This window comes from Nanorana parkeri, unplaced genomic scaffold, assembly GCF_000935625.1.
Source record: "Nanorana parkeri isolate BGI_ZX_2015 unplaced genomic scaffold, ASM93562v1 scaffold1568, whole genome shotgun sequence".
In the NCBI taxonomy this organism is placed as follows: Eukaryota; Metazoa; Chordata; class Amphibia; order Anura; family Dicroglossidae; genus Nanorana; species Nanorana parkeri.
The window spans coordinates 96,729-111,535 of record NW_017307836.1 but is presented as its reverse complement, the minus strand read 5'-3'; the positions used below and the strand labels follow the sequence as shown (position 1 = coordinate 111,535).

General features: G+C 42.8%; 1 protein-coding gene across 1 annotated transcript in view; it reads right to left on the bottom strand.

Moving 5' to 3' along the window:
• Window positions 1-14,807, bottom strand: part of RALGAPB (Ral GTPase activating protein non-catalytic beta subunit) — a 66,267-nt gene that overhangs the window by 43,641 nt on the left and 7,819 nt on the right. The window contains exons 5-9 of the mRNA XM_018570654.1: window positions 10,777-10,940; window positions 10,435-10,621; window positions 9,036-9,167; window positions 7,214-7,392; window positions 1,193-1,338 (exon numbers count right to left, since the gene is read on the bottom strand). Of these exons, the coding sequence (XP_018426156.1) occupies window positions 1,193-1,338; window positions 7,214-7,392; window positions 9,036-9,167; window positions 10,435-10,621; window positions 10,777-10,940 (808 nt within the window). The remainder of the gene's footprint in view (window positions 1-1,192; window positions 1,339-7,213; window positions 7,393-9,035; window positions 9,168-10,434; window positions 10,622-10,776; window positions 10,941-14,807) is intronic.

Genomic DNA, 14,807 nt, shown 5'->3' with positions numbered 1-14,807 from the left:
GTGTTCAACAGAGAAGCATTGACAATGAAAGGAGGCTGGTCAGAGAATGACTATGCCACCCCTGGTTGGTATTTGCATAATACGGCTCTAAGAGGTGCTTGTGAAATAATCTGAACACACGTACAGACACATCCCTTAGGCCTGGTTCACACCTGGGCGTTTTACAGCACGTTCCTACGCTCTGTAAAACGCTCAACATGTGAAAACCAATGATTGCCTATGAGCATGGTTCCCACCTGAGCGTTTTACAAGGGCGTAGGAACACGCCGCAAAACACCCTATGCCCAAAGAAGTACAGGAGCTTCTTTGGGGCGTATTTGCCGTGCGTATCCATTGGGATACAGCCAGGTAGCCCTCGGAAACGCGCGTTTGTTGCGCAGTTTTTTTTACCGCAAATCACGGTAGAAACGCTTGTCGAACGTAAAGCCGTGCGGCACGGAACGCGCGACAAAAACGCATATTCGATACGCCTAGGTGTGAACCCAGCCTTACAGCCCTATAAATCAGTGGAGGATACTAAGATGCCATGGATATTCTTAAATATAATCTAAGCAAATCAAGCAAGTTTGCAAACATACCCTCTTTGGCCTTGCTGTGCTTTAAGAATTGTGTTGGGATCATTAATGGTTCTGCCACCCAATTATTCCCTTTACTGACTGATGAAGACCCTGGAGCCATAGATAACTGTATATTAAGCTATAGCAAATACAGCATCCCCAGGAGCATTGTGCATGCTCCCTAAAAGTAGAGTATACGCCGAACGAATTCTGAACAAAATTGATTTTGGAACATTTATTCAACTTTCTAATATTTGATGGGGTCGAATCAATGATTGATTTCGACCACAGTGACTAACAAATTCAAATGGACCATGTTGGAAAAATTCTTGATTAAATGAATTTCTTACAGTAAATGTGGTTATCTTCTGGGGAACTCCATCCATTCCAAAATCAAATGGTAAATCAAAGATCATAAATATTTCATTGCTGTAGGCACTGGATCAACTTATTATGGTTACCTTGGGTAAAAAGACGCCTACCTTAAGCCTGTAGGGTAACTCAATTTGCACCCACTATAAACCAAAATAGCAATTTCAAGGGCATCATTTTTTTCTTTAAAATAAAAAAGATGCAAGACTTCATATTGTTCTAGAACACACCAGATTAGGGACCTCCCAAGCAAGTCAACTTACACTGGCTTTAATGGTGGTTTTGTTAACAGTGACAGCTCGATGTCGCCGGCTGTGTGGAGGCGTGGTATTGGTTGACGTGTTCTGTGGCATGCTTAGCCGGTTCACAGGAGTCGGTGGAGCACTGTCAGCCCTGGGGCGAGAGATACCTAACGGGAGGTAAACAGGTTACTATTAGAAAGCCAGCAGAATCAAATGTTATGATTTGGAGGAGATTAACCACGTACACACTACTACAGTCAACTAAACCAACCAAAGCAGGAAAATAATGTTACAAAAGCAAATAAAGGTTTTAAATAACGTTAAAGTCAACCCGTTTTCACTTTAAACCTAATAACGTAACTGCAGACCTGAATGGACTACTTTCAGATACATTGCAGGGTGTTTCAAGAGCTGCAAAAAGCCCAAGGTACGGTTCTACAAATTTTCACCCCAGCTCCTGAGGTCTAGCCAAGACTCAACCCCAAAAGCACTATTGGTCAGTGTGGCTATCCATTGTAGTCACAAACATGAGGTAGAGAGTTTTTTTTTTATTCAGTCATTAAAAGCTGAACTCCGGCCTTCCCTCCAGTTTTGGACAGCTGCACAGGCTCCTCTCCTGGAAAGAAATTGTTTACACCAGGGCGTTGCGGGACTGTTTTCCGCATTTGGTTCTCATCCCCATTGGGTCACTAGACGTGCGCCAAATATGGAAAAGTAGTATATGTTGCAAATTTGCCAACATGCTTCCCGCATTTGCTCGGCCGAAATTGGGGCATGTGCTCGTATCGTGTTTCGAAATGTGTTCACGATGAGCCCTTTCTCTAATTTCACTGCATGCTGTGAGCTTCTCAGAGCTTCTGAAAAAAGCGCCCAACCTCCTAGGACACAAGCAAAAAAACTGAAGCATGCTGGGCAGAGAATGAGTTATACAGGGGGGCTGGTCTTCATGTTTTTGGTTTGCCAGTGTTCCAACCTCCTGTAGACAGCAATTTAACCTGATTAATAGGATGTCTCGATGGAAGATAGAGAAATACCTTTTTAGTGGAATTGTGTGTCCTGCCCTTCCATTTTAGTGCTCTGTGGAGGAATAGTTAAGTATCTATCATACCCCTGAACTTTGAGTGCTAAAGATGACAGGGGGCATGCCTAATTAGATCTGTTAAATTACAGAATGCACTAGGCAGTGTTGTCAAGCTCTGGTGCCTACTGGATAGCAAAGTAATTTGTTCACATTGTTCAACTGCTATTACAGGACAGTGGAGGCTTCAAGCAATCCCTTTAAAAAAATAAAAAAAAACACTACAAAAAACACAACAGCTCTTCAACAGATTAAGTAAACCATCAGCTTACTATTTCAGCAAGATTACTGATTAATAGTACAACTTCAAAAGTTCCAAAGTCGATTTAATTTGTATAGATTCCTTTCAAGTGGACCTGAATTTAAAAAGTGAAGATCGGCTCTATAAAAGGGGGCATCTAGAAATATAAATTGTGCCTAAGCAGTATCGTGAAATGTTACCTTTGGTCTTTACTTTCTCCTAACCTCAGAACTCCTGTGCCTACAGCCTCATAGATGTACAGTATATCCATGATGTGCCTCTGACTGCTAGTCTTGTGAGATTTTGGGATGTCACTACTATGACGCTCACATCTCCTTGCTGGAGAGTAAACTGTACCGTAGTCCCTGCAGTGCATGGATCTCTCTGCTTCTGCTTTATTCAGTCTGTGGCCCTATGCTTCCCCTACCTCTCCTGCTCAATTATTTTCCTATCAGATAGCAGCGAGGCAGCTTTGCCAGAAGTAGGCAATCTCTCCTACTCTACTAAGATGCACAGTGGAGAAAAAGCCAGGATAAGTCAGTCAGTTATGGGTACAGGGTTGGCGGCAGGAAGACCACGAGCAATACTGGGCGCCTAGCCCTTTGCCATTTGTCTGCCTTTTTCTTTTGGGCACAGCGCCCACAATACCGGTCTTTTCTTTAACATTACCCACCCTGGATCTCCATCTCCATCCTTTTCAGAGCAAATTAAAAGAAACATCTAGGGTAAGGATGGTCTTAAGCAGTTTGTATTGCTACATAGCAACCTATATTTTACAGTGTAAACTTTAAATTTAATTGACTGCTATGAGAACCAAAACAGAATGTAAGACCATCCCAACGTTATTTAAAGATTTGATCCATTTGCTTCTTATTTGACATAACTTATTTAATAACACAATGCACAGAGCAATAATGTGCCGTTATCAATTACAACCTGATTTGAGCAGTTTCATGTAAACAGACACATTTGGTGCTATGGGATCCTGTGCGTTATTTGCATTATTAAATAAACATAACTGTTTTATATGTAAAATGCATTTTCTGCAAGATATTTTCTTGTACCAAAACAAGCATCAAGAGTATTTGCAGTATAATTGTAGTATGTAGCATTCTGCACATATACAAAAGTCAGACCAGCAACACAATTAAACTGCCCTCTGAAAAGTTACGTCATCTATGGAAAGTGATCAAAGGCCACTGCCAAATTTCCCCATCACCATTTACACCAAAAATCTTAAATGTTGAGATTGGAGAAATCTAAGAAGGAAACATGCTGAGAGATTAGGCCATCCTACATAAATCAAATCACCAATTGTCTTTATTGCCCAATGGATTTATGAAAGTGCAGTATTCTATATTCTGGAAGTCAATACTGTTTGCTAAAAAAAGATACATAAACATTTGCGTTTTTCTAAATTATCAGCAGCACAGAAAAAGTGCAGACTGAGGCCCCCCTTACCCCCTTAACGCTATGTTTGTGTTAATGCAATGGCCAGCCGAAGAGATTTTGCAAAGATTGTAAAATTAAACTGTACCCTTTACAACCAGCATTATGTCGCATCCAGCGACAGATCGCCTACAAAGTTGCCGAGCCATGTCATGATCTTCGAGCATGGCTCACGCATCTGCAGTACTTTCTCCATCCTACCCTATGGAGAGTTTGTACTCTGCTGGAGCAGATTGAAATGGAGAGTTACTCTGCATGCATGGGCCCGGCTCAGAAGATTTTGACATGCGGACTGGTGACTCTGCAAGCAATATGCCGCGGGATAAGGGACTGGAAAGTGTTGGAATTGTAGAGTGGGCTGTGGACAGTACAATCTATATATTTTAGGGATGCACCAAAATATTGTCCGAAAATGTCACTTTTGGAAAAATGCCGAAAGTGCCATTTTCTTGCTGATATAGCGGTGCATCCTATTCTCTCCTCCCCGCTGGGCGCAGCTCTGTATCCCAGCGGGAAGGAGAGAAACTGTCACAGGAGGTTGAACGCTGAGGGAGGAGAGCGCCTTGAGCAGCTGGCGTCTCTCCTCCCACACTGCTCAGCCTCCTGTGACAGATCAGAGGAGAGCGGTGTGTGGGCGCGAAGACAGCCAGCGCCGTCACAGGAGGCTGTGCTCTCCTCCTGCACCACCCAGCCTCCTGTGACCGCGTGTCAGGATGGAGAGCGGTACAAACAGTCAGAGATCACTCCCATTCATTCATAATTGAGGATATAGTAAACATATGTCCTCAATTATTTACAAACACTCAGTGATCTACATCCCCTCCTGTTCATTCATAGTTGTAGTTATAGCAAACATACCATGTCCTCATGTTATGAATGAACAGGAACACTCAGTATAGAGGATTCCTGTTCATTTATAACAGGGGCTGCAGAAAAAGAGATTGAGGACTCTGTGTCCTCAATCTCTTTTTCTATTTTAAAAAGGCAAATATCAGGGGTCTGTTTAGATCCCCAATATTTCACCAAAGCCCCTAAAAGTAAAACATTTTTAGAAATTTTAATTTCGGTGCACCTCTAATATATATACACACACACACTTTACAGGTACCGTCCACTCCAACTGTGAGGCAGCCTACTAAACTAGGTTTTCATGTTTTCCTCCCTGGGTATTACAAAAGTGCACCAGCCCACCCCACTTCCTTTCTTCAGTAATCCTGTGATCTGGGAACCCATGCGCATGCAACAGAAGAGCTATTCCCAAACACACCCACTGCAGGCTGGCTTTCACATATAGGAGGCCTGATCGAAAAAAAGTCAGAAATCAGGTTAAAACCAGCCTTGAGCATATAATGGAAAATGGTGACATACTGTATGTTGAGCACATCAGCTGGTAATAAACTTAACTCCAAATTACCCTGGGAGATGCTCTGTAGATTCTGGCACAAGGGGGTGTCTAGTAAACAGAGCAACCATTCTAACTGTAGCACAGATGCAGCTTTTGATGGAATGTTTTATCAACTTACTGACTGGTTTTACTTAAAGTGACATTAAACCCTCAGATGTTTTTAACATAAACCAATACTGTAATGTGTGCCTTACTGTAATCCATGGTAGTTTCCCTTCTCTTTGCTGCTCTTCCTTTTAAATCCTCATGTCTTCTCATGCTTGGGGAGAACTTCCCTCTGCAGCTGACTGCCTCTTCCTCTAGTGCTGGCTCAGGTTGCAAACCTACACACAGACACCATGTATCCATTTCAGAGACAAGGCAGTCTGCTGCAAAACAGAAGTTCTGCCCAGCATAGAACAGATACAGATTTAAAAAGGAAGAGCAGCAAAGAGAAGGGAAACTACCATGGATTACAGTAAGGCGCACATTACAGTATTGGTTTATGTTAACAAATCTGAGGGTTTAATGTAACTGTAACTTGAGAGAAGCTGATTGGTTGCCATGGGCAACTGCTCCAGTTTTGTTAAATTCCCCCCACAGTATTTATAACTGCCATAGGCGATTCAGTGGCTATAGATGCTTGGGTATGTCCCTGACACTCAGTGAGATGAGAAGTGAAATGTCTTTAGAATGATAGAACAAGTTGAGTTAAAAGTACTACTAGGTATATCAGGACCTGGATAAATAATCTTTACAGAACCCAGCAAAGAGGAAAAACGTTGGCCAATCACCAAGTCAGAGCACTTGTGAGATCACTAAATAAATATAATACACTATATGAGAAAGAATGCAAACATGACTTGCACAACACAGAATACTGCAGCTTGCTGGTGAGTAGTTACCCCAAGTGGACAGAACAGAATCAGCAGTTATTAATAACCATTTCCTGTAGCCCAGATTTTTAGACAACACTAAGTACAAGTGATGTAAGAGGCATCGATACCATATCTGGAAAATCTTTCCAAACCCATGTTCTTATAGACTGCAACTCCTGAAGAAGAAACATATCAGTTTGCAACAGTTACTTGACAGATCTCTTGAATATATCCGCACATAACTGCCCTTCCTGAAATGACTGCTGAGGCTGTGAGATCCACTCCAATGATGTCCATCTGAAAGCCATCTTCCAGAATAGCTTATTCTAAAAAACGTCCGCCATTTCAAAAGGCTACTTTAAAATGATATACCAATTAAAATTGCAAATGATGGCTATACACTTAGGGGTGTATTTATAAAATCATTCACAGAGACACTGGTCCTGTGAATCTCTGTGAACATTCATTCTGTGCGAATAGAAGCAAAAACAAAAAGTTATTAGTATATGTTCTTTTCAAGTCGATGAAATACAAGGAAAATGCAGCATTTTGATCACTAGATGGAGCTGAGGAGCATAGGAAATGAATATTAATTTCCTAAAAATAAGTCAGCGGACAACTTTGAAGGTCCAGCTCTTTTTTACCCACTTTTTTTTTGCCTTGCGGGCAAGACAGAATACCAAAACTGGAACGAGGACGGAACCACTGTCTGTGAACACAGCATGCAATCATACTTGGAATACAAACTCCTAAGGAGTCCACATTTCCCCTTGCTGCTGTGGTAGACCTGCTCTCGTGTGCACAACAAAATGCTGCGCCGATATACTGGCACAATCAGTATTACTAATCCCGTCCTCCCTTCCCTACTGGGTTATGGTGGGTACAAAAAGAAGCACTACAGCTTCATACATTGGGAAGTTGTGTATTGACTTTTATTCTTGCTGAGAGAGAGAAGGATCAATTTATACATGTGCAAGACTCGTGTCTGGTTTCTTAAATATGCCAGCATTACCTAGAAAAGCATCCACAAGGCAGCTGACTCCCCTCATGGCCCGGAAGAAGATTTGGGGCGGCTGTTTCAGACAATAGTACTGGTTCAGCTCCTGAGGCATTCCACTCACATTCAGGAACTGCTCCTGAAACTTGGGAGTTGTGCCTATGATGCTTGGGTTACTCAAATCCACAGGGTTACTGTAAGAGAAACAAAAATTGCAGATTAGGAAGGAATAAGTCACATCTAGAGATATCCACTAAAACCTTGGTTCTCAACTGATGGGTCGTGACCCAAAAGTGAGTTGCGACCTCGTTTTCAGTGGGTCGCAGTGTGCCTTCCCCTTTTCTATGTGAGAGGCTCCTCAGCCTCCCCCTAGCGTAGCAATATCAGTCCTTGTGCTGAGCAGTCATTCATAATATGCTGCCTGGCACCAAGTGTCAGCTTGAGGTGGGGTGGGCTGGAGCTATGGCCACGAGGGAGCTCCATCCATACATACATGCATTGCTTACACTCCCTCACGTGACCTGTAGAGGTGCCTGAACCGGAGTGACGCCGCATTCTGGCTCCCAGCACCTCTACAGGGCACACAAGGGAGTTGTACAAGCAACGCATGTATGGATGGAGCTCAGTCACAGCACAGCAGCCCAGCACTAGACCCCAAGCTGAGGATCGCACGGAACGCCCGCACTGGAATGCACGGTACCACAATGCTGTGCGTTTTATTGCAGTGCGACCTGAGTCGTCACTTAATCTCTAAAGGACAAATGTGGGTCCCGAGGTTACACAGGTTGAGAACCACTGCTCTAAAACAGTATATCCCATCATAAAAGTTCCTAGAAAGACCTCATACATACAGCTCAGGATTAGCTCTGACACACAGTGCTCAGCTGTTCAACTAAAAGTCTTAGAAATCCATTCCAGTGCCACAACAATCATTTCCTTCAAGAAAACTTCTCCAAGAGGCACATGAAGGCTATCATTGCGCTCTTATTCTACAAATGCTAGCTGCCCAGCTATTATGGTAGCCCTCTGCATTCAATACTTTAAGCTGACTTGGCCAGTAATTCAGCACAGTTACCCTGGGCACTTATCAGGCCAAATGAAATTCACTTTAAAAGCAACTTTATTTTTAAAAAGCCACCCTGTAAAGAAAAGGGATAAGACCTGCATGCTCCACCCAGTCTGCTGATATTCCGAAGCAAATCTGGCTGCACACGTAAAAAACGCAGAAATACAGAGCCCGAACGCATCTCGGGTCCATTTTTTTATTTGCGCATCTTTATGCAGCGCAACTATACGGCTCCATACACAGATGTAGCCAAGATGTACAGCTATGAAATGTGTAATTTCAGACAAAAAGGGTCTGACCTTGAGGCAATCCCAAAGCAAATTGGGGAAGTGACCCAGGAGCACATAGCATTTGAAGAAATTAAGATTTTCTAGTTTACCCAACTTATAAATCTATGTGAAGTATAAAATACATGGTACCAGTATTTAAACTGGATTAATTTAGCTTAGGGGATATACATGTAGTAATGTATGGGCCCAAAATATCTTTCCACATCTCTTTTTATAAAGAGAAGGTAAGCCATTTTTGCCAGTGATTTAATAGTCATTAGCCTTTACGTATGTTAAAGGAATGGAGTAATAGGCAAAGATGAATTTCCTATGGTCTACATTTAGAAGCGTATCTAGCCTGCGGTTTGTAATATGACATTTTGTAGAGCCAGCTGTGTTGCGGTGGCATGTCTAATTTGTAGATAGTGGAGTAAGAAGGATTTGGGTACCCCATATTCTTTTTGAATGTCTGTAAAAGGATTTACTAACGTTCAGCACTTACCTGAGCATGTGAAGAAACCGAAACCAGGTTTGTGTTACACATTCATTATCCATCTCAGAAGGAATCAAATTGGCATCTTCTTCAGGAACTTTAAAAGGAGGAAATGAGGGCCCGTAGGTGAACCGCAGCAGCCTGCATAATTCAAAAAGAGAAGCCCATTATAGGGTGGAGACCCATAAATAGAGTAAGGACCACATTTCACAGAGGAGCCTTGACGGGGCAGTGTGGCTTCTACATATTTTTGGCCAAAGGTTTGTGCAACTAAAACCTGTTTTTACCGCATGCTGTTGACAGGGTAATTTGTTTGTTGCAGGCTAGCTGGCAGGTGTGCTGGGGGCTCTTTTTGTGTTTTGTACCATTATGGGGGTGAACCTGTCCTGCCCTATAAACAGGGAGAAGAAATCTGTGGTAGCAGATCATAAAGTCCATCAAAGCCGCTTGAATGCTGACCGCTTACAATTAGGCTGTTCTGGTCTCTCATAAATGGCAAGTATACCTGATAGAGGTAAGCAAGTGCACCAATCTTTGTGGATTGGGCACACTTTAACCATAAAATCCCCAGCCAATACTTTAGATTGAGCAGAGGGTTAGATCTTCTGTCAGGTTTGTACTGCTATGTCCCTGCATGGGAGATCTCCCATTGCGGTCTGTCTTTGCGACAACCAGGGCCCTGTTGTAATCAGAATTTTACACTTCTCCCCTTTTCTGGATTGACTACTCCAGATATTCTGCCACCAGCTCAAAAGGATTGCCATGCACACAGAAGGGAATAGGATATTTAGCTAAAAGTTCTGCCTTTGTAAAAGAAGGGGAAAATCTAACCAAAACGGGCAAAATCCTAATAGCTGGAGTGATGGAACCTCAGCTTTGGACAGCATCACTGCTCTTCGGTACATGGGCCATGTTTGGGTAAGGCACAAGGGTCATGATTGGGTCCTTGGGCACTATATTAAAAAACACCCAAGCTTATAGTATAAATCATGGTAATAGTATAAAAACAATATCGACTCCTAACAAAAGAAAGTGTAAATAGTTTTTATACCGTTATTATGATTTTACACGTTTGATATTTTAGGACATTATAGCCCTGATGAAATGGCCCCATAGAACCATCAAACACGTTGACGCTTTGAAGAAAGTTCAGGACCAATTAACCTTTTATGTACTGTAAAAATAGTGTGACACCATTCTTCCTACAATATAGCAAAAAACAAACAAGAAACTAACCCATAAGAAAAAAAACCTTTTGGCTGGAGGTTGGAGTTCCACTTTAGTAGTTTTACATGACACAATCATATTTTCCTCATTAGTGCCGTCCGTCCGTTTTTTTACTACGGGCGGACGGCAAGAGGTTAATATTCTCTCTCAGGCAGAAAGCACTGCTGGTAGAGACTCTCACCTAGATGTTAATGCACAAATTGCTTTACTCCATTGCTCGACCACGGCAGGGTGGTGTCTCCAATTAGCTACCATTTCTTTGGCGGTCTTCCAGTAGGGTGGTGTTGGGAAGCAGCGAGTACATGCCAGGAACCAGACTTCAAACAGAACCCCGATTAATTTGTCAGCCAGGTTTTCGGCTATGCCTCCTGAAGAAAGAGAGGAAAAACAATACATTTACCACGGTATTATCAACGGCAATGGGTGTTATGTTCTTACTGGCTATTTATGTAGTATCGGTGCATCCCCAATCATTACTGTTCTACGCTCTGAAAACCAAAAAGATGTCTCAACTATCACTAACCTGTGACCGTAGGTGCAGCCAACAGAGTGTCATTTATCTGCAGCAGGAAGAGTAGCAGGACCTCCCAGGTCTCACGAGCTATGTTAGTAGAATCCTTGGCCAGCTTCTGGACTGCACGCAACACCTGAAGACAAAGTCGAAACTGGTTTCCTATCGGCTCCTGCCTGCAAATAAACAAGTGAAGCAACTGTTAATGTGTGTTGCAGTGACAATATCACAGTTTTCAATCCATCATCCAGAATATTTGTAAACTAGGGCTTCCAAGGTATGGCATTATGTTACAATCAAAAGGGAAATTATTCTGTTTTGGGGTGATGTTTCTTTTAGGTTTTTTTCACAAACTATAGACAATCTTTGTTTTACAAGTAAACATTTAATATGTATATGACAAATGATTCCCAAAGTACTATTGGTTAGCCAAAGAGGACGCACAACAGAGCAGCTGGCTTTGCAGCTCCCTCTGTCTGACTGAAATCTCAGACTTAGCCAGCTGAGACGTCACTGCTATTAAGGCTCATTCCAGTTCTGTAAACATCAAGTAATCATGCCAACGATAAGTTAGGGTTCATGTACATCAGGCATGAAGAGCTGCATTGATTGGCGCTGATCAACGCAGGCGTAACACAAAATGCTTTCTATGTGCCTTCTTCAAACCATACATGTGCGCTGGTGTGTGTTGCATACAAATGCAGCAAGCATGTCTACATTTTTACTCAGCGCAATGCATAAAAAGGCATTTCAACACACAGCAGTGCGCCGCGACGGAGAATTGTGCATCCCTTCTGATCATCCGACCTCTATAAGGGCCAGGCCATCAGATCTATTGGCTGTCCGGTCTGGTAATCAGAAGAAGCGTGGCGATTCCACTAAGGGCCCAGTCACACCATCAAGAATGCGTTCTAGTGCGTTCGGCATCTGGAACGCAACCCAGCCGGCTCACTTCATTTTGGGGCGGTGCACTGAACTCAATGGTAATGCAGCCACGCCCGCCGCTCGCGTTGAACGTGTGGCACATTAGTGCCAGCGTTCCAGTCCGATCTGCAAAAAAAAAAAAATAGTGCATGCAGCATTTTTTTTGCAGATCGCACCCCGGGCGGAGGCCGTGGCTGCGGTGCCATTGAGTTCAATGCACTGCCACGCCCCCTCCCCAAACAAAGTGAGCCAGCCGAGTTGCGTTTCAGAGGCCGAACGCACTGGTGATGGTGTGACTGGGCCTTCAAGGAAACCTTATCTGAAGTGGGTGTTGGGTGTGAAAGATGATCCAGCCAGAGGGTGTATTATAAAGCAACCTCTTACTTCTTGTGAGGTCAGTGGATCTGGCGAGTGTTTTTACAGCTTTACAGTGGAGGTCACGGTGGCACAGAGGTTTGCATACCCCTGTAGAATATGGCGGCACCTGTCTGGGATATACATTGGTGTATATATTTGGTACAGAAGCACCACATTTTGAAACTACATAGAAACAGTACAGTGAGTGCCGTCACTGTAGGGCAGGAAGTGTTACTGGCCAGATCACCAGATGAAAATAAAAGGAAAAAGAGCCTACAAAAAGAAAACTAATGCAGCCACCATATTTAAGGTCTAGTAAGCTGTAGTTTATTATTTTTACACTCATTTTTTTCAACTCCATTATCTTCTGCAGACATGACCATTTGCCTGTTTTTATGATCAGCAGTTACGCCACACATTTCCTCCTACACTAAAGTGCCAGACACTTACCCGGTTGTGTTTCGTTTTTTGGCTGTTAACAGGGAACCGATCTCACGTCAGACAGGAAAAGGCCATCCATTTAAATAAAGCCAAAGTCACTTTAAAACAAACTTTCCTTTTCAAAATGGTTTATATTAGGATAGATAATGTGTATGGTATTCAAGGACAGAGTGCCAGGAGCTATGTAGAGTAATCCTTTTCTAAACTGTTATTGCTCCACCAGACTGTTCGTGGATGGTTTGGTTTTCCACTCATTTGTCAATGTAAAAAATGTGAACGCATTTCCCCAATCTAGTCCACCAGATGTACAGACATACAAAACGGAGGTCAGACAACTTCTCTTATTGTTCCTGTGTGACCAAAATGAGTCCCCTGGTCTATTCTACACACACAGGAGATGAACAAACAACCATGGGAGTCTGCTCTACCATTTTGTTGCCACAGATGTACCCTGTAAACGGTCTCCAGGCAGATATACAGTAAGGCCCCGTTCACACTGCGCGATATGCAAATCGCGCGTTTGTCACGCGATTTGCATATTGCGCGATATCGCGAGATTTGCCGCGCGATATCGCGTTCAAGCTTGAATCGCGGCTAAATCCGCTCCAAAAAGGGTCCGGCTGTATCGAAACACGACCCGCGACAGCAGGACCCTTTGCTCCATTGAAATGCATTGGAGCGCGATATCACGCGGTAATTTGCCGCAATATCGCGGGAATTACCGCGCAATAAATCGCTCAATGTGAACGGGGCTTTAAAGCCGACCTTTACCCATATCTTCAAAATGATAACAAAACACACCTTTACAAATGTTTAGGGATGACGATCTACACACACATACTTCTAGATAATTGCCGGCTTTGTATTCTTTGCATACCTTATTTCTCTTTTCTTCCCCAGTCCTCTGACAGTGGCCATGTTTACTAAGGGCAGATTACTAGCTCTCCGTTTACTTCCTGGATTACTGGCACATATGACTGGGACATGTGACCATGCACATCATCTCAAAGGAGGAAAATGCCTTTCCCTGAGATCTTGTGAGATTACAGATGAGATTTCCCAGCAATGCTCTGTTGATGACAAGGCAATCCCAGTGTGCATTGCTTTGCCAAACTGAAGTCATTTTAGTTCTTTCAAAGCAGGAAGTGGATGCTCCGCAAGTGGAAGTATTTCACAATCACAGCATTTTACACCTGACATGTTTATGTTATTATTAATCATCATACATAGAGGGATGCATTGGTAGAATTAGATGATCTGTAAAAGTTTTTAAAGCGTCAAATGTGGATAGTTTTGGGTACTGAAGTTTTTCATTGTTTCAGGGGCGCGCACAATTTTGAAGCTTGACATATTTGGTATTTATTAACTCGACACAAACTCATCTTTAATACTTTTATCAGAAAATTGGGTATTAAAAATTGTGTTTCTGTGCGCTAGCACAGAAGGAAGCTTCTTCTGCCACCCAATTAGCTACTGGTGGGAATTCCATGCCTGCAGCTTGATGTGAGGGGTGGAGTGAATTGAAGTAATTGACCTTGGTGACAAACCTATATCTGGTAAATTACACTTTCCCACTATGGCTATATGGCCGTATAAGGCAATAACATCAAAACAAGCATCCCGCCCCTTTATTTACATGCAGCTGTGGGTTGGGGGAATACCTGTACCACAGCTGATTGGGTGTAGATACCCATGGCACTTTCTTTGCTCTGAGGAGCGCAGGTTTGGACAGGGTTCAATCCAAACCTGAGCACACTCCTACTTGCTAATAATATACTCAGGCACGGATTCCCCACAAGGCCATTGCGGAACCTGGCCTTGGGGCGGCAGGGAGAGTAAATCCGGCCCCGAATATACCGTATATACTCGAGTATAAGCCGTCCCGAATATAAGCCGAGGTACCTAATTTTACCAAAAAAACTGGGAAAAAGTATTGACCCGAATATAAGCCGAGGGTGGGAAATGAGGCAGCTACTGGTAGATAGATACCAATAAAATTACATTAATATTTATTTAAAAGAAAAATAACCTAGCTCTGTAAGTGGAAAAGGGGGTGCAGGGCTACATATCGTGTACTACGGATCATTTAACCCATTCATATTAGCAGAGGATAATTGTAAATCTATTGTTCAGTGCATTCTATATGTAGTATATAGTACATGTACATATAGAGTGCCTGCAACAATACATTTACAATGATCCTCTGCTAACATGAATGGGTTAAATGATCCATAGTACAGGGCTACATACAGATCATTTAATCCATTCAGGTTAGTATAATTGTAAATGTATTGTCTGCACTGTGTTAGCAGTATATACTC